The sequence below is a fragment of the Marmota monax genome, unplaced genomic scaffold, assembly GCF_021218885.2.
Source record: "Marmota monax isolate L192 unplaced genomic scaffold, Marmota_monax_Labrador192_F-V1.1 WCK01_AAM20220418_F8-fsc00008, whole genome shotgun sequence".
Taxonomy (NCBI): domain Eukaryota; kingdom Metazoa; phylum Chordata; class Mammalia; order Rodentia; family Sciuridae; genus Marmota; species Marmota monax.
The window spans coordinates 1,921,247-1,947,762 of NW_026694432.1; the positions used below are offsets into that span (position 1 = coordinate 1,921,247).

Here is a 26,516-nt window from a genome sequence, read left to right on the forward strand (position 1 = left end):
TGCTGTGTGTGTTATGTCTTTTGTGAACTTCTTGGTGGAGGATGAGGCACACTAACAACAAAACCTCTCCTCACCATTATTTCACTGCCCCGGGAAACTACCTGTTTTGCATGGTCATGAACTGAGTTTAAACTCTAGAAACCACTCCTGAACCTCAGGCAATGAGACACCGCATTTAGCAAGAGCATATGCTTTTTTTCATCCTAAAGTATGTAGACAGACCTGACTCTGGCCATAGTTTTTGTGTCTTGACTTTCCTGGCTCTGCCATCCCTGTGAGGGCGGGTGGCTAGCTCTTCCCTGTTCTGAGTCACAGATATCATCGCAACAGGATAAGCTAAAGCCACAGTATGATTGGAGATCCTACCATGTGCAGTACCCTGTGCTCTTAGAGTTGTGGGCATCCATTGTCCCCAGCCTGGAAAGCTTAACATCTATTGATTAACACATATTAACTGAAGAATGGTAATATAAGTTCTAAGAAAAATCCACAAGGGTCATAGTAATAAAAGGGTCTCTATCAATAGGAGGCATCTGTATATTTTTACAGAAAGAGTATAATCTTTGGAACCAGGTAGGCCTGGATTCAAACCCCAACTTCCCTACTTCCCAACTCTGTGGCTTTGGAAACATTTCATTCCTTCCTCTTTTTCTTCCTTCCCCTGTTCTTCTTCTTTCCTATAAATATTTATTGGTCTCGTGCTGCATACCAGGTTTTTTGCCTAGTGGTAAATGAGAGTTCTTTTTATTGGGGATACAGTCCTTGCCCTCTGCCCTTGAGAAGCTCCGGAGTTTGGTGAGGAGACAGACACCGAATCAATAATGGCACAGTACACAGATGCCACCATAGAGACAAAAGCACAGAGGGCTAGGCATAGCTGAAAAGGGACCCCAGAAAATTCTTGGGGTGAGGGAAGAATGGCTTCCTGAAGGAAAAGACTTCTAAGCTGAAGCTTGAAGGGTGAGTTTTTTCATCCAGGCTAGAGTGAGTAGAGGGGAAGCGTGAGGGGCAGTCTAGGCAGAGAGCCCTTGTCTGAACCTCAGTGTCCTCATCTATAAAATGTGACTTTCCCCTTTACAACCTTGTGACATACAGCAGAGTGCCTGACATTCTGGTACTCAGTTACTGTTAGGACCTTTTCCATGGCATTTAGTGAAGGAACTAAGACTGGGCCAGGTTTGGCTTTTAACTCTGTCTCCCCCAATCAGCAGTTTGCTGTATGATCATAGACAGGTTAACTCACTTTTCTGCCTCTCATGACCTTTTTCTGTAAAAGAAGATAAAGGGGTTATATGTGTTTGTTCAGTGTTCATTCAGTTATTCAGCTGGCATCAACCAAATATTTTCTGAGCTTAGGAACTTGGGAGATAGAAAACAAAGACATCGGAAGGCAGGCAGAGGGTGGGGATGGAGGTAAACATGTGATTAAAATTTATAATAAACAGTAGTGGAGAAGAGGCTAGCATTAAGGTGGAGCTCTCTTTCTTGGTGAGTCTAGGAAGACAGCCCTGGTATACCAGCTCTTGATCTGTAAACAACACCAAGAAATAAAGCAGACAGAAAGTGAGAGAAAGACCCTGATCAACACTCAACTCCATGTGTGCTCTAGGAAACACATTCCGGCTTGATGTGGAGCTGGGCTTTGCCATCTTCCATCCCTAGGCCTGGCGTGAGCATTGCTCTTGGAGGTCTGTTCATGAGTATTTCACCTACCCACTCTCCAAGGTACCAGCCCAAAAGCCTTTGTCCACTTTGGTACTGGATCACTCATACCCTAATAGGCAAATTCAGAAACCAGGGAGACCATCAGGTCAGGAGATGCTCATTTTAAAAGGAACTCTCCCTGTCTAGAAGAAGCACTATAGACTCCTCAGGCAGTGGGGTCCTGCAGGTGATAAATGGGAAGGAGTGGAGAGCCTGGCCTGGCCTCTTGAGGCTCATGAGGGCCTTGGAGTAGGGAGCTTGTCCTTTAGCAGCCAGGTGTTAAAATGGTTGGGGAGGTTGGAGACAGAAAGTGGAGCCCTACACAGAAGTGTGGGGATACAGCAAGATGGTAGAAGTTGTTGCAAAGACTTCACTAGATAGTTTAATTCTTCATTGTGTATTTATTCAATCTTCTTTCATTTATTTTTCAAAAACTAAAAAATGTATTTAACCAGAACATGGAATCATGCTCTACAACATGGAGCCGTAGGACTGTGAAACAACTGAGAGAGGATATAGGCTGTTGCCCTTATTTTGCTAATGAAGAAACATGTTCAGAAAGTGTCACTGGTCTATTGCCAGGGGCCTCCTTCCCTGGTCCAGTGTGCTTCTCTCTGAACCCACACCCATACGGCCTTCTTCTTTAGCCCTTCGATTTCATTGTCACTCACTTGGGGATGACTCTGCAGACCATAAGTGGGACTCTGCAGTCTTCTCTTTGTAGAACATAATTTTTCTTTTCCATGATCTTAGCATGGGAAACATCCCTATTTCTAATGGCTCAGGATCTTGCCCCTGTCCCTTGAGTGTCCTTTCTCAAGTCTTCCATGACAACTGTCAAAATTAAATAAAGAAGCAAATGTAGAATTTAGCCCTGTCACCAGCATACTATAAGTGTTCAATAATTGCCCTTAGCTTTTCCTTTTCTTCCCTTTCCTGCCCACCCTCCCCTGGAGAAGTAAATGCTACAGATGCGAGGAGCATGAAGGTGTTCTGATTGACAGTGCACACACTTGTTGACCTCCTTGGTCATTCATTTAGTCTTTCTTTTCTTCAACAAACATATTGAGCGTATCCTTTGTGCCAAGACTGGGTTAGGTGCTGGAAATACAGAAATAAATGAGACAGGGTCCCTTTTTTAAATATTCAGAAGCTAGTATGTGAATATTTTTGAAACCCAGCCTCAGTGAATTCCTAGGGGTGAGGGAAAACAGAACAGTAGAGACCCAGGGAGAAGGCAAGCACCCTTGCATGAAAGTGGAATCATCCCTAGGGCCTTTCTCAGTTTCTCCTCAGCTAGTTTCTTTATTCTTAGTAGATAAGGACCAAGGCTTAGGAATCGCCCCCTACCAACCAGTTTTTAACACCATAAGCACCAATTACATAGTGTAATTTTTTTTGGTGTGAGTCAGATAACATTAGTTGAGGTAAGGTGCTAAAGGGCTCTGTGAGGAATATGAAGGAGACATAATCCTTGCTTTCAGGAGACACACAGGTCTAACGGTGGCACCAAGTGTACACAGGACACCAGGGCAGAATAAAATCAGCGCTGTAATTGCAGGAGGGAGGCAGGTGATAATTTTAGATTTTGTGTGTATTTTAACAAGGAATGTAGGAAGAAATGATGAATTCTGACCAGAAGAGGCACAGATAATAATAATAATAGTAATTTACATGTACATAGCACTGTACATTTTTATCTCATTGGACTAGTCTAGTAGCCTTGCAAGGCCAGGTAAGGATTATTATCTCCATTTGAGAGAAGAGAATGTGAAAAGAAGAGATAATGTCCCTGTTGGCTACATCATAAGCTGGTTAAAATTTTTGAAGAAGGAGAAAGTCATGTGGCCTGCATATCTGTCTTGGCTCTTCAGAGCTGGATTGCTAACACCTCTGTAACCCTCTGAGTTTATGCCCTATGTCTGTCCAAGGTCTGTTAAAATACCAGCTTTGATCTTTAAAATCCTTTGTGGTTGGATCTGGCTCCTTTAAGCCCAAATCTCTGATGGTGCCTTAGAAAAGGCAGCTAATGTCAGCCAAATGCTTCCTGCTGGGCTTCCCCTGTACTGGAGACTTCAGCAACAGATATTGCTTGGGTTTGAATATCAGTTCTCTTAATTCATTGCCTGTGTAACTTCAAGCAAATAATTTAACACTTCTCATTCTGTTTTCTGTAAAATGGGTATCTTAAAGCCCACCACACCCAGGCAGGACACCCAGCTTGAAGATGAAGAGCCCTGAGGTCAGAAGTATTGGAGACTTATGGTCCCTGAGGTCAGAAGTATTGGAGACTTAAATTCTGACTCTTCTGGGCTCTTATTTTGTTACCTTGGGCAAGTTACTTAATTTCCTGGGCCTTAGTGTATGAAACGGTCAATTATAGTACCAACCATATGGTTCTTTAGAGAATTAACTGAACAAATGCCGTAAAGATGTTTTCCCAGAGGTTGGCACATAGTAGGTACTTAGTAGGTTCTAAATTAAGATGTAGGGTCACTTGAAGATGTACAAGAAATAATGTGTGTACAGTGTTTGACACTTCACAGGTACTCATCCTACAGCAGAACATATGGGTGTGGCTGTCTGCCACATCATAATCCTTGGCCAACCCCTACTTCCCCTTCTAAGCTCAGAAGTTGTATTTGACTAGTCCATTTTATAACTATACCTGGACTATAGTTTGTAAAATTGTCTGCCCTCTCTCCCCCAATTTTCCTGGGCAGAATTTCATCTTCTCATCTCACATTCTCAATCACTCCCTTTGACCTTATCTCTGCTTTGAGACATCACCAGTTACGGCTCAGTTTCCTTTTTGACAGGGATTCTTCCTGAGGTGTGTTTATCTCAGAGCCCTTTCCATCTCTTCCAGCCCTCAATCATTCTCACCATAGAGCAGGAGCAGGGGGAAAAGTTGGGCTTTGAGAGAGGCTGAAGAGGACAGGCAGGAGCCCCTCAGTCCAGTCAGGTTGTCCTATTGTCGCTGTAGAGGGGAGCCCCACAGTCTGCCTTTCACCTCAGCAGTGCCACAATTCACTGTCCCCTGTACCTCCTCTGCTTTGATGGCAGTAAGAGTTCTAACAGTGAGAGCTGCAGTCATTTATCTGAAAGATCTTGGTCATATTCCATTTTGAAGGATGTGTTTTGCGCTGTTGACTGAATCAGAATTAACCACAGTTCATCCAAGATATTTTAAAAGTCAATTTCAGAGTGTCTGAACAATTTAGGATCCTTCTTCTTCTTTCTTCCCGGAGTCCATTTTCCTGGGGGCCATGGGGATGAAACTGAGGGACATCTGTCTCTAGGCTGTCTCTTTGCTAAGTGCTCAGGTAGTGAGAACACCCAGAGGAAGTTACTAGGTTTTCCCCTCTTGCCAGAGTGAGATGTTCTCCTCCATTAAAATGGGTCTTTGCCTTCAGTTTCATCTTGTTATAGACTTGTTTGCTGCTGGATTTTCTAGTTAGGAAATGCAGGTGGGAAAGAGTTTGATATAGACAAAAGCTGGCTCTTCTGGCACCTCTTGGACCAGATACTGAGGGCTTTTCATATATAAAACAACCTCAGTGGTGGATACGATCATCAGAAGAGGAAATAGGTTCAGAGAGATTTGGTAACTTGCCTAAGGCCACACACCCAGGAAATGGTAGAACAAGGTTTTAGACTGAGGCCTATCTCACTGTTCCATGTATGAGGAAGTTTGATTAGTCACTCAGCCCGTGTGCTTCTGCTGCACCATCCCCTCCTCTACCTGCCCTCACAATTAGATCTACATGTGCTGCAGTGGGTTTGGGGACTACAGGACCTATGCACTGTAAGATGGATATTTCCTGCTTAATTTAAAAGCCCACCATTTCTTTATAGTTTCTGCCTTTCCAGACTACATGGCCTCAAGATGTCACCAGAAAATTTCTAGAGTTTTCATAGAAATTATCTATAGAGAGAACCCAATTCAATGTTTCAGTCCCATCGTATTGTTGGGAAAGCTAGAGCCCAGAGAGAGGAAAGGACACGCTGTGCTGTGAGGAATCTGAGTATTTGGGTTTTATTTTGTGTTTTTTTTTTTTTTTTTTTTAATGAAGCACTAGAAGGTTGATGCTTAGTGGATGCAGATGGATGGAATCAGTCTAGCCACCAGGACTCAGCAAGACCTGGAGGCTGGCCACACCCTCTCTTGCTGCCCCAGGGGTGCTTGGTGGTTAGGAGGGAATTTGTAGGCATCCAGGACCCACCTAGTTCATTCTCCTACACTGGCCTCCTAGAATAGAATGCTCTCTTGCTGCCATCTAATGCAGCCCCTCCTGTCACTGCACAGCTCTGGCCATATGGAAATGTTTTTATGCAGAAAACATTTGTTGGATTCTTCCTGTGGCCCTGTGCTTTCCATGGGGAAATGAAATAGATAAGACCCTGTCAGTGTCAAAAGAGTCAAGAGTCACATCCTCAGTGGAATACAGTGAGAGGCTTGCTTTGCTCCTAGTCTCTTGCTTTTGGGAGAGGATATAGAAGAAGGTTCTTCCAAGACTGGGTGGGGCTGCTGTAGGTGGCTGTAGAAGGCCACAACTTAAGGAACTTAGTTTGATTTATCCAAATGAAGAGGAAGTGAATAGCATCTCAGGCAATCAAAGAGTCTGAACAAAGATTTGGAGTTGTGAGAGAGGCAGGGTTACTTAGGGAACTCAGGATAGTTTCTGGCCTAACTGCACAGTGAACTTGTGGTAGCAAGTGCGGCGAGACTGGAGAAGTAGCCTCGTACTGCAGGAGATTCATGGGGGCTCTCTCCCATTGGAGTAACCTGGGGTACAGTCTAAGCCCCTGAGTTGCCATTTTCCTCTGAACTAGGCTCATGCCCTGAAAGAAGCATCAACTATGGTCAGGGTCATGGATTAATATGGCAGGGAGACTTCAGCCACATGATCAAACTCTGCCTCTCCGGAACTCTTGCCCTAAGGTGCTCACAGTTGCCCACAGCAACACTTCAGGAGCCCAAGGGCAACCCTACACCATCCATCCCACTTATTCCCACCACAACCCCTAGCACCTCAACCCAACTAATTCTAGTCCAGGACCAAAGACCATATTACATACATGAAGAGCATGTATAAGGCTTTCCATGCTTCTTTGCACATGCCCTGTGCTGCCCTGAGAATACTAGCTGGGCCAGATAGTTGGATGGGAGGAGGGGGAATAACCACAGTGAAGAAGTCAGATCAGTGGCCACCAGCTAGCTGAGCATAGGCTCAGAACTCCTAGAAGTGAGATGCATCCTTGTGACATTCCCTACCATAACCCATAACCCCACACACATCAATGAAGTTCCTCACTGTCCTCTAGGAAGGCCAGGGAAGGTCACAGACCAGCCAAGAGTCCCACAGCATGAGCATTAGGTGAAAAGGCTGTGAAATCCCTGGAAGAGCCAGGCTTTGCACAAATTCACAGCCCTGAATTTGAGCACTTACCACCCGTGTCACTTGAGGCACACCACTTTACCTCACCCAAGACTCTACAAAGATAATAAGATTGATTTTGCAGGACTGCCCCGAGGATTAAGTTCTTTCACTGCACACTTGTTGAACGAGTATGTGATATGAGCCAGGGACATTGTGCTAGCTGCTGGGAACACAGCAGCAAACAAGACTGTGTCCACCCTCTCCTCATGCCCTCAGAGTTTATGTTCTAGTCAGTGATGTTGAAAAAATAATCATGTGATGGTGGGGTGAAAAGTGCTATAGAGATAAAAAGAGAGACTTTTGTTGTATTTAACAGAACATTCCATAGGTGTCAGTCACCTGTCCTCTGCTGTGTCATTTGAAATGGACAGTTACAATTCCTCCAAGTAGGGGGAAAACATTGACCCCCAAGATGGGGGATGTGAGCCTGCTTCTAACAACTCTTTGCTGTGGTGCTTCACCCCTTTGAAAGGGGGCTGTCAGGTTCAGCCCTGCTCTGCTGCTCCCTGGTTCAGATTCCCAGTGAACAACTGTGGCCCCACTGTGGAGGCATCCACGGAGCTGCCGGAGTCTTGCCAAGTCCAGGCCAAATGCTAGAATTGCTTCTCCTCCTCTGCCCAGCAAAGCCTGCCCCAGCCCTCACTCACAAACCGCAGTCTCCCGCCAGAGCCCAGCCAAGCTGCCACTCTTCCCTGAAGTCTTGCAGGTGCTTTTAGCCAGTGGTGGTGCCTCCCTGTCCAAATGTGCAGATTGTCCACTGCTCACTTTGTGGTCAGTCAGGGAGCCTGTATGTTGCGCTGCTTGTCTTCACCCAAGGGCCTCACACCCAACAAGCTCTTGCCTGTCCTCCAAGCCTCTGCACAGAAGTTTGTGACAGTCCATCTATAGCCTTCCTTACACCTTTGCTTTCCTTCCACTGTCTTCATCCTAACCCTTGTCGGCTGCAGCTGTAATCTTTTTGGAGCTTCTTTATGCTGTCAGACTGTAAATCAATCAAGGTCACCTATCTGAGGGCAGGCACTTAGTAGATGCAGAATAAACTCTAACTCAAGGATTAAGACCAGATTTGTCTCTGCCCTCACTGGAGCTAAGAAGGAGACTGTGCAGTTACAGCACAGTCATGGGGGCTCTCTCCCATTGGAGTAACCTGGGTACAGTCTAAGCCCAGAGTGGCCACGGCCTTCCTGGGGCTGCGGTGATATCTGCAGAGGCAGATCCACCTGCTCAACTCTGAGTCATCTCCTGTCTCTTTCTAAGCCCTTTATTTACCTCCTTTGTTGTTACCTTGCTGTTCCTTTGTTTGGATCCTTCTTGAGAAAGAAGATCATCTTTATTCTACTAAATCTAGAATCTAAACCCCCTCTGTAGGGATTTTTGTATTTTTTTATGCATTTAAGAGTTGACTTCATTCATTTCACATTTTTGAAGAAGCTAGAATAGTAGTTGTAATAGAAAACCTCCAGAAGTAGAAGGATTTAATCATTCTTTTTAAGGCACACTAATATCACATAACAGAACATTCTAAAGGTTATCATTAACCTTTCTATTTCAGAAGAAATCAGAAATGCCCAAACATATAGATATTTCAAAGAAATGATGATTTCCAAACCTCCTGCAAATCACACAAGCAGTGACTTTTTCAAAATCTTTTCAGAGGAACTGTATGAGTCCAATTTAGGATTAAACAAGAATAGAGAAGTGTGTCATCTTATTTCTTTGTTGAGCCAATAAACATTTAATACCCTTACTCTGTGCCATGATCCCCATTTTGTGGGCAAAGCCACTGTGTTAAAGAGGTTAAGTTTGTAGGCTACAGAATCAGGATTTGTACTGTATTTTTCTGACACCAAATCCATTGCTCATCCATCAAATCACAGCCATCTGTATATAATAATAATAGCGTTTCACATGTTAAATTCTGAAGTTATCCAGAACTGGGACTTATTTGATTTGTCCCTGAGTCCCCAGTGCTTCTTACAGAGCCTAGATCCTGGTGTGCCATCAGATTGCATGATAAGTGAGTTCATGAATGATTGAGGGAAGAGACAAGCACTACCTTTTATACTCCTTTAAAAGCTTCCTTTACTCAGCTGAGAGGTTTCTCTCCATGGAAGGTATATTTTCCCCAAAATAAACTTCAAGTGTGTGTCAATACCAGAATGCAAGTGGATCAAAAGGGCTTTCTTTTTTTCCTACTCTTCCCACAAAGTAAAAAAAAGTTCCTTTGTTACCTAAAATATCTGCACCAGTTCATACAACGCTGTCTCTTAACGCAAGTGCTTATTATTGTGGCTAATTTGGTCACATGTGTTGGAGGGAGAACAATGCCTCAGAAATTTTTTAAAGCAAAACAGCAATCTGAAGCATTTGTTGTAATGAGATGTAAATTGCCAACATCAGGGAGTGGAGCCCACTAAAATCTACAATGAAGTAATCCCCCCTCCCTTAAATTAAAAGCACTAGAGGCCCTCCCTCCTCTCCCCAAAGAAGCCACATGTTTTTTTGTTCCTTTTCTTCCTGATTCTATGGTGCTGAACTCCAGGCCTTAATTGACTGATTCGTTCCTTTCATTCCTTCACTCATCTGCCATTTACTGAGCCCCTGGCCTGTGCCTGCTGCAGTCCTGGGCTCTTCCAGAGGCCCCTGGAGTCTGTACTGGTGCTGGGTAATCCCCACTGCCAAGCAGGGAAGCTGAGGTCACACAGCAGGTAGTCACACCAGGTCTATTGAAAGGTCCCTTTCAAGATATGCCTTTGGTGGTCTTCCTAGCTGCCCTCCTTGCTGAGGCTGACACGCCAGGGACCTTCCATTTACAGTGCTCTGGGAGGAAAAGGTTCTTGTAGAGAATGGCCACCAGGCACTAAGGCCCAGGCATAAACAGTGCTGACTGAAATAGTTTAGGAAATAGTTTGCCTTGAGAGCCAGAGATCCCACTGCAGTAGCCACAGTATTTGAGAAAGTGCCATCAGTCCCTGAGGAGATTAGCAAGAGCAAAGGAGAGAGGGGTGGCAGAGGATTGCAAGGACCTGCTCTGTGCTGGGCTAAGCACCAGAGGCAACAGCAGGCCAGCAGGGGCCTTGGCTTACACAGCCCACAGTTTAGCAGAGACAAAAGCCAGCTCAGAAATGTGTATGGGAATGGATGGTGGGGGCTGATTTACCAAGCACCTACTCTGTGCCAGACTCTATGATAATCCCCTTATCTATGTGTTTTACTCATTTAATTTTCACTTCCACCTAGATGCAGTTGTCATTCCTCCATTCAGGGAAGGCCAGAAGGTCAGAAAGGTTAAGTAATTATTTATGTGTAAAGTATCTCAGAATTTGAACCAGGTGCTAGGTGAGCCCTGGTCTCTGACATAAAAAGACACAGTTCGTGCCTGTCCTGAGCCCAACAGTGTAGTCGGGAGACATACAGAGGAACAAACGAGGGCATCTGATGAGTCTGGCAGAACAGGGATGGGGCAGGAAGAATCTAAGGAGCATGGAGCTCCACCACCTGAAGAAATCACAGCCACCTGAATAGTGGGGGGCCAGCTCTGTGCTTAAACCCCAGTAGCAGCTCTGGCCCCAAATCCTAAGCCAAGGGGTGGAGGGAATTGCTTATTTCTGTTGGAGGGGACAGGACAGCCTCGTGGTAGAGGTGGCATTTATGTCAGGCCTTGAATCACTGGGGGAACTTCGGTAGGTGGATAGGGCGAAGTACAAGCAAAGCCTTCCAGGTGAGAAAGAACGGTGTGTGAGTCTAGAGAGAGTTAAACAGGCCACTTGGACTAGAGTGGTGCCTCACTATGGGGAGGGGACCAACAAGGCATGCAGCCAGATCTGGACTGTCCACTCTCCTGTCTAGAGGCTTCTGATTTCTACTTAGTTCTGATTTCTACTTCTTGGGCTGCAAGAAAGATTATAGATGTTCAAGAGAAGAGTTTTCCACCTCTGACCCCAGGCATCCTCACTTGGCAGCAGGGCTTTATTTCAGAATCTTTACTCCAGCCCATTAAAGACCCCACCACCAGTAACTCTCTCTCTCCTCCCATGCGATGAAGAATTTCTTGAGTCTGTCATGCTCCAGGCACTGCCCTGGGTCCCAAAGGGAGAAAAACTTTGCTCTTAAAGAGCTTCACAGTCTAACTTTAAAAAAAGACAAGGTGATGAATCAAATACGATTTGTTAGTATTTACAATGTAGGAACCTCTATTGTAGAGCAACACCCCACAAAGGAGACACCTGAGCAGCTGGGTGGTTCCCAAGTCTGACTAGGAACTGGGCAAGACAGATGTGCAAGCCTTTAAGGCCCAGGCAGCAGCACAGAGGCCTGAGACAATACAGCACTTGGGAAATCTTAGCAAAAGTGAATATCAGTGAGGAGCAAGACATGAGCCCTGTAGGCTGAGAGAAGGCAGTTGTCCTGGGCCATCATGTGGGACTTACTGTTGAGGGGAGTGGGGATCCTAAGCAAGGAAGGACAGGTCATATGGAAGATCTCCCTAGCAGCCATTTTGGAGACAAATGGCAGAAAACCAGATTCAAGTTGTAAGTGGACTAGATTCCTTCCTTTATTCAATAACCTTCTCTAGTAGAAGGAAAAGAAGGATTCAGAGGGTAATTGTTTTGCCAAAGATAACCTGAAAGATAGCAGCAGCATAGACCTCCTCATCTCAGCTTATTCCTTTTTCCTGTCGCTGAACATCAGAGCAGAGAGACCTCAGACACCAACTCAGCCATGTGCTTTAGGGGAAACTAAAGTAATTACCTTTGTCCAGTTCTGAGAAAAAAAATCAAACACTCTACTTGTTTGTATCTCCGAGATTCAACTCAAGGTCAAGTACAAAGGGGAAACATTGGCACATGTTTCTGAAATTTTAGAATTATTCATTCATTGTTGCCATTCTTTTATTCCTGTAGCAAACATTTAGAGAGAACCTACTCTGAGGCACATGCTCGCAACAAAAGGAAAAATTAGAGGTGGGCCCAGCCCTTGAATAGGTCAGAAATGGTTGAGAGATGCTAGTAGAATGATTATACTGTTGGATCTTCACTCTGCCGATTTTGCATCTGCAGTTCATTTACCTGTGATAACAGTTCAAACAAGGCTGAGCCAGGAATGCAACCTGAATTCTCTCTACCAAGATGAAGTGAGCTCTTCCATCTGCACCTTGCATTCCCTAGCCATCTTACATTCAGCAGTGTGCAAACTTCATGCTTAAATCTGTACAGACTATACAGATTCTATCTTGCAAGAGGCCGCTGCCAACAATTCAGGATTGATATTCTCATTCTGGGAAGCCCTGTCAGAAGAAATTTTAGTAACAAAACCACTAACACTCCTCTAGCACCAACCAAAGTCTAGGATATGGCAACTGAATACAGAGTTGCAACCTGATTGTTTATGCAGGAGGATTTAGTATATAAGGAGCTTTATGCCCATTTGTCAACTCAGTTAGGATAAGGGAAGGCTGGACTCTGAATTTATCAAAGTTATACGCACAGCCATATGTAGGTCCCTGATCCTAGTCAATTCCTGAAATATTTGCATAGGGAGAATTTCTAGCATGTTGGCTTTTGGTGTGGTTCTTCCACAAACGTCAATCAAGTCATTTGGTTTTGTTTACCCATTTTCATTCTGTTTCTCTACCCTTTGGTAATCAAGATACAATAGGTGATTTAAAAAAAATAGTCCATCATTTTTAAAAACTGATGGATGAAAAAAAAAAAAAAACCCTTAGAAGCCACCACCATTTATCTAGCTTCCTTTCACTGTTTAAACCTCACATAATTTGCCTTGATTGCATTAAAATAAAAATCAGAATAGCTGCTGGATCAAGCAATCAGGGGCTTAATCTGTATTGTATTTTAATTTCTTGGTTGGAATGTTCTAGTCTAGTACTAGTTCCTAGAGTGGGGGAGGTCTTTGTACCTCCTCATGCAGTTTTCTTGCCTACCTTCTTCCACTGTGGCCCTCTTCACTGTGGGCTACAGGAATAGGGTTTGGGGCAAGTATGCAATTTGCATTTTCAAGTAATTGCCATTCTTTCTCTTCCAAAGCAGTCTGAATAGAACCTCTTTGCTGTTCAGGAAGTTGAATCCCCTGCCTTTCCATGTAAACAATGATACCCTAGAAGACTGCTCTTCATTCATACTTAATTAGAATCTAGTCCATTCTTGTCTTCCAATTTTCCACCTTTTCCCTTGTGACATTCATACCTCATATTATTTTCAAGTTGGGGTTTAAGTGTAGTGCAACAGACAAAAATAAGCTAGCATAATTTTTTTTGTGCCACCATGTGCTGATAGATGCGTAGTTAAAAATATTTGTCTTTTATTTTCCTTGGAGTTCTAGACAGATCTCTTTTCTTAACTGCCTAGGTCCCGCCATTGACTTGGAAAAAGTAAAGTCAGAATGTCTCGAACCAGAGCCGGAGTTACGGAGCACTTTCAGTGAGGAAGCAAATACGTCGTCCTATTACCCCGCTCCTGCGCCTGTCATGGACAAGTATATCCTAGACAATGGCAAGGTAGTGTTTTAAGCTCAATATCCATTCCCTGCAAGTGTTTGTTAGTCAGAGTAAAGACGGAGAGTATGGTGGGAGCTTTCCAAAGCACAACTTTGACCAATCAGCCTCCTGGCCTTGCCCTGAGTGACTGTTTGTGTTGTAACAACTAGTATAGGTTTGCTGGGACTTTCTCTTTTTCAATTTTTTTTTAATTTGGGGCCAAAGCAACTGTAAAACTAACTGACATTTTAAAATAGCTTATTAGTAAGAAAGATTAAAGATTCCCATGATAGTTTGGTGAAACTTGTCCTACCTTCCTGAGAAACCACATGCCTAAATTTATAAGGTGAAGTGGAAATAAAATACCTTATTTACAGATTCCAACTCAATATGTATTCATTCACCATTTGCAAAATCTATTTCCCAGCCCCATGCTAGATGCCAGGGACAGGGGTAAGACACGCTCTGTCCCTAAGCTGCCTTTCTGCTATGTATTCAGCAATGCCAACCCCACAGGCTAGGGCCACATATCACTCGGATTTTCTTGTATGACCTTGAAAACAAGTCATAAAAGAAAACTAAAGGACTAGTCATAATTGGATTGATACAGGGATGAAAAATAATGGAATAGCCTTTAGAAATCTAAAAGCCACACTTACACAGCACAGGTCAGGAGAAGAACCTGTTCTGACATCCTTCATCCAAATGAATTCATCTTTGAAGAAGTCTGTCAGAGCCCTTTGTCTAGTCCTGGTAAAATCCAGCTTTAGTGTTATATTCTCTGCTCCCACAGCATGCATTACAGATATCACCACTCTTTCTCCCCAAAGAGTCATCTGTGTCAGTTCATTTTTCTTGCCTCATGCTTCAGAAGGTCTCTGTTTATCTGGTATTGTTCCCTGGTGGGTTCATGAGAAAGAAAAGGTCGTTTGATTTGGGTTTGTCCAGATATATCCCCGCAACTGGCCAACCTGAGCCAGAGCAAATATTGTCAAGCTGAGGGAATGAAACTTGTTGCAGTTGTGGGCTGTCTTGGGTGTGCTGTCATTCTCTGCATCTTTCACTGAGCACAGCCTCCCCTGCAGGGCCAGGGCTGGTGGCCCAGTCCACAGGACTTTCCTCGTTCTACTCAACAGGCTTGCAAAAAAGTCAGCTTTGCCGAGGAGAGGTGACATGACCGAGTGGAAGTGGCAGGCTAGAGCCTGAGTTTGTAGCATAACTCTACCTCTGTCCTACTTGTGTGACCTTGGAAAGGTTCTTTGCCTCTTTGGGCCTCAGAATCCTCATCTGTGAAAGGTGGACGGAATTGATCTCGCCCGCCATAGCTCTTTTTTGTGTGTTAAGTTTAGTGAACCTTCCCCAATTGAAAATAAAAGAAAAGAGGACTGTTTTGTGTTTGTTGATTTCCTTTTAGTCAGGACCACCTTGTGGAGTGATCAGAGAGTTTTTCTTAAAGTGGCTTCCCAGAGAAATCTATTTCTCTCTTGCTTTGAAGTCTTATGGCAGTTTGAGAGCATTGCAGGGGCCCTCTTTTGCAACAATAGCATTCCTCCTCCAGAACACGGGTCTCTCACACCTCATTTAATATCTTTACACAGTAATTGAACACAAAATATTGAAAATGCTTATTTTGTTTTTTAATAGCATGTTGCTATAAGACTTACCTGGTTTGTGTTTACAACTAACTTATAGTCAGGCAAAGAGATTTATTTAGGGAGAAGAAAGGAAGCAAACTAGAAATGGATGACAGTTTCCCAGAACAGTGGTTCCCACATCCCAGAAGTGGTCTTCAGTGCTCTTGGCTCTGCTCTCTCTGATCTTTCCTTCTCTCTTGTGAGCAGAGGTCTTAATCTCTACAAGACTAGAGTACTGAAATGGGATCCATTTTCTACTAGGAAATGGGTTTTATCCCACAGAGCGTTTCTCAAAGAAATGTTTTGATCAAGTTGCATCCCACCAGACGCCATTTTTAATAACATCCCTAACAAATAAATGCTAACATTTTGGTCAAGTAGCTTACTATGGTTTGCATGAATAGGGCTTGCCACACAAGTGACTTTCTGATTCCAATAAAGTGCATTGCTTTTCTTGTCTAAGATATTTTATTTCAAAAACTCATTGAATCATAAAACTGCAAAGACCATTAAAGTTTAAATAGTCTAATTTACATGTTGTATGGATAGGAAACAGATCCATAGAAAAGACTTATCTACAATTATATAGAATAGAGGCAGGCAGAAACTGGAAGCCAGATCTTGTGGTTCCCAGGACAGTGTTCTTTCCAGTCTGTTGTGATATGTACACGTTGCTCCAGGTGACCCTGAGTTTGCTGACCTCAGGAACCCTTGTCTCAAAGTGTATACCTGTAATTGGTCTTCCCCAAGGCCATTTCTTTCTGTGCTGTAAAGTTGACCTTGTACTTAAGCAAATGTCAAAAATATTTTCTTCTTCAAGAAACAGCAGCTCATCAGAACAGAAAAACAGTACCATTAAGACATATTAAATATACCCATCAGCTTCTAACTGCTTTGTGTTCAGATTAGTCCCATCAGTGTTTTAGGGACAAGAGATCTAGAGCCTTGATCCCTCCCCACCTGAGATGTGCTGCTAGGGGCTGAGCCTGGTGCTAAAGATTCTGAGGAGCTAGAAATGCAGAACTCCCTGGAGGAGTTAAGGAATGTTCCCTGAATTTTATATAGGAGCTTGAAAGATTAGTTGGCTTAAGACAAGAAAATTTAAGGGAAGGCATTCATTCCTGGACTGGATAGGGGTGTGACATGAGCAGAGAGAGACCTAGGGTAGGCAGCAGGGGGCAAGGATTTGGCACTTTCTGGATGTGTGTAGTCCTTCTGACATTTATTTATATATCCTTTAACCCTCAAAACAACTCTGTGAATTAGGTGACAATCTGCCTATTGTACAGTTGAAAAAAAGTAAGGCTCAGGCAAGTAAAATGACTGGCCCATGCTCACCAGCCAGTAGGCAAAAGAGACAGGATCCACACCCAGGGCTGGCAGTTTCAGAGCCCAACCTCTTTCTGTTGCTGTGCACTGGAAGTAGAAGGTGAGCAAATTCAGGAGCTCATAGAATGATGGTCATAGTAGGGAAGGTGGTAGGATGGAGATGAGATCCTCATGGTCTTTTAAAGCCAGGCTGAAGAGGTCAGATCACTGATGTGACAGGAAACAGAGACCATTCAGAATTCCAGAGAGTTGACATAAAAACAGAGTTGAAAGACTACTGAAGTCATGTAGCAAAATAAGGAAAGCAGTGTTTTAGGGAAATTAATGTTAGTGATGATGCACTGGTAAGCTGGAGGAAGCATCAGCTCAGGCAAGAAAGCCAGTCCAATCTGTGGTTTTATCCTGGTTTCCCTGGTGGCTGTGGTGGACTTGGTTGGGGGCTGACACAGGAGTTACTGGCAGGTACAGAGGGAAACTCAAAAGAAAAACAGAACATAGGTGTGTTAGTTCTGTCTGTTTTCAACCACACCAGCACCACCATGACACAGGTGGCAGCAGACAAGACCAGGGAAGCATGTTTTGGGTCACACACATTTGGGTTTGAATCTTGATTTCAAAACTTACTGATGGTGTATCTTGGGAAAAGTAATTCAGCCCCTCTAAATTCCTGTTTGCATCTGTGAAATAGGAATAACAGTTTCTATCTATTTGCATCTCTTAAAGTTATTAGGAGAATTAAATAAATTGAGTTTACTATAGGTACTGAAAAATTACTAGTTCTCCTTTCTTTCTGGAACTCTTGCTCTGTCATTTCTCATTTAGAGTATCAATTAAAAGATTATGGGAAACAAAACCCAGGAGAGAAAAGAGAAGAGATGTTTGGAAAACTGAAGTTGTCTTCCATCTCTAATGTTTTATGATTCAGAATTTAATGCAATTCAAAGTTCCGAGTTTGCCCCATATCCCAGGAAACTTGTGTGGGTGGCTCCAGAATATCATCAAGGGAGATGATGCAGGTCCAGCAGGAAGCCACAGGGAGTTTGTCCCCAGCATGCCTGATGTACCACAGACTGCCCACCTGCAGTTTGAATGGCAGCAAAAAGGCCAAAATTTGACCTCAGTTCGGTGTTGCCTAGCCAGCCCCAGGCAGCCCATCTCACTGGAGGGTTGCTTATCTTTCTGAGCTGATGAACTGATTCGCAATACTGAAGTTCACTGCACTGAGAGGCCAGGTGGTTCTGGTAATCTGATAACCTTTAGAGGTCTGGTCTGAATGATTTTTTTGAGCAAAAGGAGACAAAGTCAGATGCGGCACATGGATTGTTTGCTTGCTAACAGCCGTGGGTGGGCTATTACTTTTTTTTTTTGATAGTTGAACAACCTCCATAATTGTTGGGGGAAGAAGTGTTGCTGGCTGATCTGTCTGCCCAGCTCTGTACCCATGTTCCTCACAAGTCAAGCATCAGTAGAAAGAGCTTTAATCACTTTTGAGCCATTGATCTTACAGTCTACCATCAGTGTGGGTGTGTGTGCAGTCTCTCAGACCAGGACCTCTCCCAAGACATCCCCTGACCATGCAATAGTGATGACCTGTAGGTCTTTCTGAAAACAAGGACTTTTGGCACAGCCTTTTCATGTTCCTTAGAAAGTTCAGCTTATTAGCAGCTGCCTCCCCTCCATCCCACAGAGGCCATTTCCTCCCTTCCTAGACTCAGCAGATGCACAACATAAGTGGCAATGTCAAAGTCAAAACTATTTTTTAAATGATTTTAGTAAGTGGTGTGCAAGTTGTTAAAATAGCTAGAAAGGAGAACAAATTTAAAAGCTTATAGCTTATTGCTAGATCATAGAGAGAACACAATAGCTTACTGGCTCTGCACTTTACCTTTCCAGCTGTTGCCCTTAAACGGAGCCTAAGACTGTGTTCTGTTCTGTATGCCATCAGAATAAACCTGGTACATTGTGGTTATGTTTACTTTGTTAAGATCAGAGGTGTTCTGAATCAGAAGGTTGAACTTTGAGATGAAATCCAACTCTCCCACTTTACAGGGTGGGAAAACCAAAGCTCAGAGAAGGGGAAGGGCTGTAGAACTTCACTCCTTTGGTGGCAGAGTGAGCTCTAGGCACCCGCGCCAGTAGGGGTTGTCAGACTCAGTTGAGTTGAAATTATCTATGGAGCTTTAAACTGTCCTGCTGCCTGGGCCACACTTAGACCAAATAAATCACTCTCTCAGAGAGAAGACCCAGGCACCAGTGATTTTTATAGCTCCCCAACCTGTGGTAGGAGGAGGTATCTCAGCATATTCACATAGAAGGGAGGCTTGTCTTTCTAGTGTGACACAGAGAGGAGTAGAGCCTGTGTGTCCTGAGATTCTGTCAGACTCTGAGCAGCCTGGCCATGGCAGGAGAATTGTTGAGATTCCAACTCTGCCGCTTCCTAGTTGAGTGACTTCTAGCAAGTCACTTCACCTTGCTGAACCTGGATTTTCCATCTGAAATCAAAGTGACATCATAATACCTTCCATCCAGGGTGGTAATGAAGGTTTGAGATCCTGAATATAAAGTACTAGAACAAGGCCTGGCACATTAGAGGTATTCAGTAGATGATAGCTACTATCATTGCTCTTGAAGAGTGTTAACTTAGGATCTGTGGCATGTCTCCCTTACAGTGGTGCAGCAACGCGTGGTAAAGGACAGAGGCATCCTCCAGCCGCCCTCCTGTCGCACTAACAGGTGTGGTGTTCTTATCCCTTTCAGGTCCATCTGGGAAGCGGGATTTGGGTTGATGAGGAGAAATGGCACCAGCTACAAGTAACCCAAGGAGATTCCAAGTACACGAAGAACTTGGCAGTCATGATTTGGGGAACAGATGTTCTGAAAAACAGAAGCGTCACAGGAGTCGCCACAAAAAAAAAGAAGGATGCAGTCCCGAAGCCACCCCTCTCGCCTCACAAACTAAGCATCGTCAGAGGTAGTCACTGAGGGCAAACGCAAGCTGAGATGTGGTCCTTCACCCTGTCAGGAATATATTAGGCACAATTCAATTCAACCAATGCTTCTCAGAGCCCCTGTGTGCCAGGCTTTGGGCAGAGCCCAGGGACACAGAACAGATATCCCCAGTGTCCCTCCAAAAGTCACATTGAATAGGGAAAATGACTGCAGACAAGTACAATTCAAGGAGGTAGAGACAGCATCCTGAGAGTTCTCAGGAAAGGAGGAGGACCTTAGCTGGAAAGCCAGGGAGAATTCTATGAAGGTTCCTGCCTTCGTTCCTCCTCTCTCTTTCCACTTTCTTCTTTTTTTCTTCCCTCTCTCCCACCCTCTCTCCATTCTTTTACTAAGCTCCTATTCTTTGCCAGCCCCTCTACTGGGTTTTGATGGCACAAAGAAGAGCAGAACACAGTGCATCTAAAAGGGGCCCACAGTCTGGTATTGAAGATGAACAGCTGGGTACTGTAAAGATAATATGAAGCACAGAGACAGTGAAATAGGGCAGAGAGAATATAGTAACTGCTAATTATTTTGAGCACTTACTATGTTTTATATGATTTTTTTTCTTTTAATGATTCTGTCTTTAAAGAAAACACTTATATATATATTAACTTAATACCCCATCATCCTCTTAACAATCATACTGTTGGCCACCATTATTATCCCTGTTTTGTAGGTAAGGAAACTGAGACACAGTGGTGTTAAATAACCTGCCCAGGTCATACAGCTAGCAGGAGAAGCCAGAGTCCAGGGCAGCAGGGCTGGCTTCAGCATCTGCACTCCTAGTCTCTCTTCTGCAAGTAACTAGGTCTGCTGAGTTTTGCTGAAGAGAATCAAACAGCACATGCATGTCAAGCAGGCCCTGCATATTAGCTAGGGGCAGGCAGCAAACATGCCCATGAACACATCAGACAGTTTCAGGTACTTGGAGCTTCGCTGATGTGATAGGACCAGAGGGCTGCATCATCTGGGGTGGTGGAGGGAAGAGAAGAGGCAGTATTGAAGATGAGAGTTGGCTGTGGAAGAGGTGGCCCTATGAAGGTCTGGGGAGTGGAGAATAAATAGCAGGTGCAAAGATGATAGGCACAGGAGTGAGCAAGCTCAAGGGGTGAAGTGGCTGGGCAGTCTAGAGGGAGGTCCTAGATGGCCCAGAGCCAGTTTCGTAGGGCTATAAAGGCCACACTAAGCAGCTTAGGTTTACTCCACTACAGTGGTGACACTGGAGGTCTTCAAATTGAGAGTCACAGGGAGATCAGTAAGAAGACTGGCATGGCGCTCTGGAGCAGAGGCTGTACTTCACAGACCCAGGGGAATAGTTGTGGAAGTAGAGAAGAACAGCCAGATGTAGGTATATTCTGAAGGTGGAGATGGCAGGACACAGATTAAATGATCACCAGCCGAGATCACAGCTGCAAGGCTTCAGAGTCCAGTTTTCAACCCCCACATCCTGCTCACATCCTGCTTCTTGTCTGGGGCCTTTCTGCTGTTACACAGCTGCCTCCCCTGCCCAGCTGGCTCATGATTAATTGATTTAGGCAGCCACTCATTTTTAGATAATCAGGGATAACCTTTAGTCTGGCTGCTGTCTGAAATGGTGAAACCTGATTTAAGAGGTCGCCCCAAGCAAACAACCTTCCTGAGGAGGCAGCCCAGCCTCTCTTGATAGGTGACTGATCTCTAGTTCTGCTATACTTGTTGGAATGTGACTCAGCAGGTCCCAGGTGCCTTTGGATAAGTGACTGTCCCTACTGCTGTCATGTTGTTGTATAAAATCATCTGCTATGTGTCTGTCTTAGGGACCTGGGACCCTATATGATTCCCCATGTCTTCACTGCCCATCACGGTAACTGGCACTCAGTAAATGAGGTTTCAACAAAAGAAACACGAGACTGCAAACTGATACCTGACCAGCCCTTGGTGTGATTTTTTGTAAATCACTTTCCCTCCACGTTTGTTTCCTCAGCTACAAACTTACTTCTAAATAGGTCAGCGCTGTGTAGGATTGGAGCAGTAAAACACACCTCAGCTCTGTCGCTTGGGGCCATTACAGCTCACTGCCAAGTTCTCTGAGTTTCCCTGTCTGATTCACACCCCTATTTTCCAAACCCTCTTTAATCTTCTCTGCTTTTTCTAAACATGATTCCACACTTGTCTCTTAAAAGATGTCCTTGTCTTTTCCTTCATAGAAAAAGGTAAAAGGAATTTCCACAACTTCAAACAACTACACCTACACACCTAACTGCATCCTCCCCATTCTTCTGCCTCACATCCCAGAAAAAAAGAGTTTCCTCGTCTTCTTTAGGGCTGGTGATTTTCCCCAGCTGGGCTCTATGGCCCAGTCCACCTGCCTTCCTAATACCTCTTTCTCCAATTATGCTCTCACTCTCCTGGCTCCTTCCCAGCTGGCTTATGTTTCTCACAAAAGCAAACCACGCAGAGACCACTTTCCTCACCCAGCTGCTGCTGCGACTCTTCCTCTGCATCTAGACTTCTTGAAAGCCGCGTCTACACTCACTCTCTGTATTCAAGAGAAAGCCCCTGGCATTTGCCTTCCACTCCCAGCTGTCTACCTGATCCATGCTCAGCAGTCACTGGAAAAGGACTTCCTCATTACCAAATCCTAGGCTCTGAATCCAGAGCCGATTCTCACCTTCTCCCCAGCATTATGTGACAGACCACCATCCTCCTCTCAGAAGCCTGCCCTGCATGCATGCTCAGGGTTCCTCCCCCTCAGGCTTCTCAGCCTCTCAGGCTGCCTTCTCTTCCTGTGCCCTCTACCTGCATGCTTTCCTCCTCTGTCTCCTCACTTCCCATGGGTCCCACAGCCCTCAGTTGGAAGTTGCACTCCTGCCCCGTACCTGCTCATCTGGCCTCTGGTGACCCCGCTGCTCTCCTCTCAAACCACACCTTCCACCATGCAGTAACCACAGCTTCTTCTGTTCCTGCTGCTCATGCTGCCCTTCCTCCTGACCTGCACACCCTGTCTCCTCTTCACCTAGAGAGGCCTCTCCATTGCTTTCTGTTGCACCATCCTGCGTAAAGGCTCTGCATGGCCTTTCTTATTTACTTGTTTACTTAACACTTCTCTTTATTCTCTACCTCCATTAAAATCTAAGACTCATGAGCATCCTGTTCAGGGCTAGCATATAGTAGCTACTTAGCAAACATTTGCTGGATCAATGAATGATGATTCCCAAGTCTAAATTTGATCTCAGTTCTCACTTGTGCCTTAATGACCCACATATCCAGGTGCCCAGTGGTCTCCTTTTGACATGACATTGGCCAAACTGCACCACTCACTGTTCTCTCCTCCTTCACTACCTTTTTTTCCCTTCCATGAAACCTTCTGCCCCTTCTGTGTTCCCTGTCTTTGTGGATGGTACTGCCAGCCAGGGACCCAGGCCTCACCCTTGCATCTTTAATGTGTATCCTTCCCCATCTGCCCTTCCCCTTAAATAACTCTTAAACCTTCTCCCTATACCCACCGTCTCCTCGTAGTCCAGGACACGTGCTGCCTCCCCTGCACTTCTTTAGCGGCTTCCAGAGTCCTCTCCCCATTGTGTCACCAGAGTGATATTTCAGAAACCAGATATGATCCCTTCATCACTGCCTTGACATACCCTATTAAAGGGTAAGCTTCTTAACACATCATAGAAGCACCTTCACAGTCTGGCCCTGGGCTGTATCTCCAACTTTATTTCTTAGCTATATCACCCTTGAAACTCTTAAGTTATTACCAGAATGTGTTCCTTGAACAAGCCCTGTTCCCTCTCACCTTGGGGAAGTGCTATTCCTTGTTCCTGGAACACAGTCACACTATGCCCCCTGCACCACCAGGCTTTGCCCAGCTTGCGACAACTCACCATCCAGACCTCCAGATCTGCTCATGTGAACCTTCCCCCAGGAGGCTGTCCCTGACTTCTGAAGGTGCTGTCGTCTTTCTTCCTGTGTCCAGGAGCACACAGTACCTACCCAGTTCTCTCCCCTTCTTCTTTGCCTCCTTGGAGCTTGTCTATAATCCCTTAGAGCCTTGCCCACTTGCCCAGGGCCATATACCTGATCAGAGTCAGAGCTGAGCTGAGTTGGGGTTTCAGGCTCAGAGGTTTCTTGTCATTCTGAAATATACTACTGATTTTTTTTTTTTACTACAACCTGACTAGTTTGAAGTTTTTGTCCCATCTACCATATGATCACAATTTTTAGCTTAATTATTTGAGCTATTCCAGATTGTATTTGACTGGTTCTTTCCATGAAAGCTGTCTAAACTGGTTTCAGATAGTTTGTATTTATTTTGTACAATTTTATCGCATTTAGTCACATTTGCCATGTAAAAATGGCCAAAGCCTTTACACTCACAGGGTTGGTGGGGATTTCCTCTTCTCTTTGATGTTAAAAATCATTCCTTACCGGATGGCAGAAGGATGGAGGAACAATGACTCTGTCTTAGAAAGATGAAAGCAGGGGGGCTGGAGTAGAGTCTGACTCTCATGGCAAGCTCCAGAATGACAGTTAAACCTTATTAAGGTCGAATGACCTTTTGCAGAGTGTCTGAGTTTTCTAAATGAGCCATAGCATTGTGTTCTGGTTAATTTTTATAACTTTTTTAATAGGACACATTAGCACTGTTATAAACCTTGTTAATTAAGCAATAATCTCAAATGCTCTCTCGCAGAGGGAGACATTCCCGGCAACTGCAGGTGATTAATAACTAGAATCTAACAAAAGCCTTTTAATCAACCTTAGGGGCTGTGCAGGGCAGCTACCCCCAGGAAATGAGAATGATTGGAATTCTGTAGGGGCCCCCCTGAGAACTTTCCTTCATTTTCATCCTCCTCTTTCCGTCTTTTCTCTGACTCCTGCCAGTGGCTCGGAGGGCCATCGCACTCACTCTCCTGCCTTCTGCTTCTCACTTCTGCCCTTATGACTTTACAGGCAACTTGAGAGAGTGAGAAGAATCTCCTGAGGTTATCTAGTTTGACATCCCAGTTTCATGGATGGTGAGACTGAGATCCAGAGAATTTGCCCCTCGAGGTTAGAGCATCCAGGGTTGGAGCCAAGACTGAGCACCTGAATCTCTCAGCACATTCTCTCTCTCATTTGATTCAGGTCCCAGCAAGCTCACCATGAGTGTATGTTTATTCCTGGCCCAGGGCTGGAGAGGCAGTGCCAAATGTGGTCATGGTTTGATTAGATCATGATTAGGTTTTCCACAGAAAACCCAGAACAGGTTTGGGAGCACTGTGTTGAAGGTACAGTGAGGTTTCCTAACTGAGTGTGATAGGTTCCTAGAAGGCTGCATCTGGAAGAAAGTATAAGTCTTAGGCAAAGAGCAGAGCAAGGGTCTTCTGGGCAGAGATGAGCAAGGACACCGATTTGTGAATAGCTTGGACTAGAAAGGAAACTGAAGGTGGATATAGCAGAAATGGGGTAGGCGAGAGACAGCCCTGTACCTTCTCACTTCTTAGTCCTTATGGAAAAGCCAAGACAAGATGAACTGAAGATCAGGAGTAGTCAGGAAGCAGTGGAAGTCAATTCAGAGCTTTTAAAGGCACCACTGTGCAAAACCCTTCTCAGTGGGGAGGAAAGAGTGGTCCAGAGAAAGATGGCTCATAGCACATGCACCTGCAGCCTGGATGGCAGCAGGAGGCAGGATAGCTCCAAGCCCAAAAAAGACAGAGTATGGGGAGGCAGCAAAGCTTCTGCCCTGTACAATTCCCTTTCTACAGGCCTCAGCCTTCTCTTGTGTGAAGGGATTCGCACAAGTTAGTATCTGGGATCCTTCCTCTTGTTAACACTCTTGTGTCCTGTCTGCTCTGAGCTGGCTTGGTAAAGACAAGATTTTGCTTATTCTCCATTTCAGTTCCTTAAGATTGAAATGTCATTCCTATTTTATAGGTGAGGAAACTCAAACTCAGAGAACTTAAGGATTTTGCCCATGATTACACACTCCACCCACACCTCAGTCCTTTTATGTCCTCTTAGGTTTCCCTGAAAAAGCATTTCTTTATTCATTCAACACATATTTTTTTTAAATCTTGCTTTGCTCTCTTAGAATTAATAATTACATATACATAAAATAATTAGAACAACCCATGCAGGTGTAGAATTTCTTACAGTTTGAAAAAGGCTTATAAAATGTTTACCCTGAATACCTCTTGGCATTCTTAAGAAAGATGTTCTGTGTTTGTCATCCTTGTTTATGAGGTGAGCAGTCTAGGGACCAGCTGCAACTCAGTCTTGAGTCAGGCCTTGTCTAGAGCTGACTCTTTGCTTCATCATAGCAAATGACAGACTCAGCAAGAGAACAGCCATCCTTAGCCTCCCTGATAGTCACCACAAAGAGACCCCACTTCACACCTACCAGGTTTTCAAAACCTTAGTAATGTGACACTGCCAAGTGCTGTTAAAGATATGGGGGAACTAGTACTTGCATATATCACTATTCAGAATGCTAGTCAGCCCAAATGCTTTGGAAAACAGTTTTATCAGGCATCACCCAGCAAAAATGAGTATGCACACACCCCAGCTTTCAGCAATTCCATGCCCTGGCCGATACTTGCGTGTATGCCCCTAAGACATATGCAAGGGTATTGGTAATTGGGAAGCCAAGTATCCATAGTCAATAAAATGGATAAACAATATGTGATACAGTCATATAATAGAACACCATTCATCAGGGGCAATGAATGATCCACAGACGTATTTTCCAACATGAGTGACTCTCACAACTGTAACACTGTGTACTAAAAAAAAAAAAAGTCAAAAAAGCATATAGAGATGGGCACATTTATTTAAAAAAATAATATGTTATTTAAGAATACATACCAATATGTTAACACCAAAAGAAAAGAAAAGCAGAAATTCAGGAGTATGTTTGCCTCTGTGAGGGAAAGGAGAGGAGAGGGTTGGGAGGGACATCCA

General features: G+C 44.4%; 2 protein-coding genes across 5 annotated transcripts in view; both read left to right on the plus strand.

The window, feature by feature from the left end:
- Positions 1-26,516, plus strand: part of Agbl4 (AGBL carboxypeptidase 4) — a 1,469,059-nt gene that overhangs the window by 1,250,776 nt on the left and 191,767 nt on the right. The gene's annotated exons all lie outside the window — the stretch shown is intronic.
- Bend5 (BEN domain containing 5) overlaps positions 1-26,516 on the plus strand; it is a 46,538-nt gene that overhangs the window by 19,239 nt on the left and 783 nt on the right. For all 4 annotated transcript variants that reach the window (XM_046468730.2, XM_046468731.2, XM_046468733.2 and 1 more), the window contains 2 exons: positions 13,514-13,662; positions 19,362-19,575. In XM_046468730.2, coding sequence (XP_046324686.1) covers positions 13,514-13,662; positions 19,362-19,575 — 363 coding nt within the window. The remainder of the gene's footprint in view (positions 1-13,513; positions 13,663-19,361; positions 19,576-26,516) is intronic.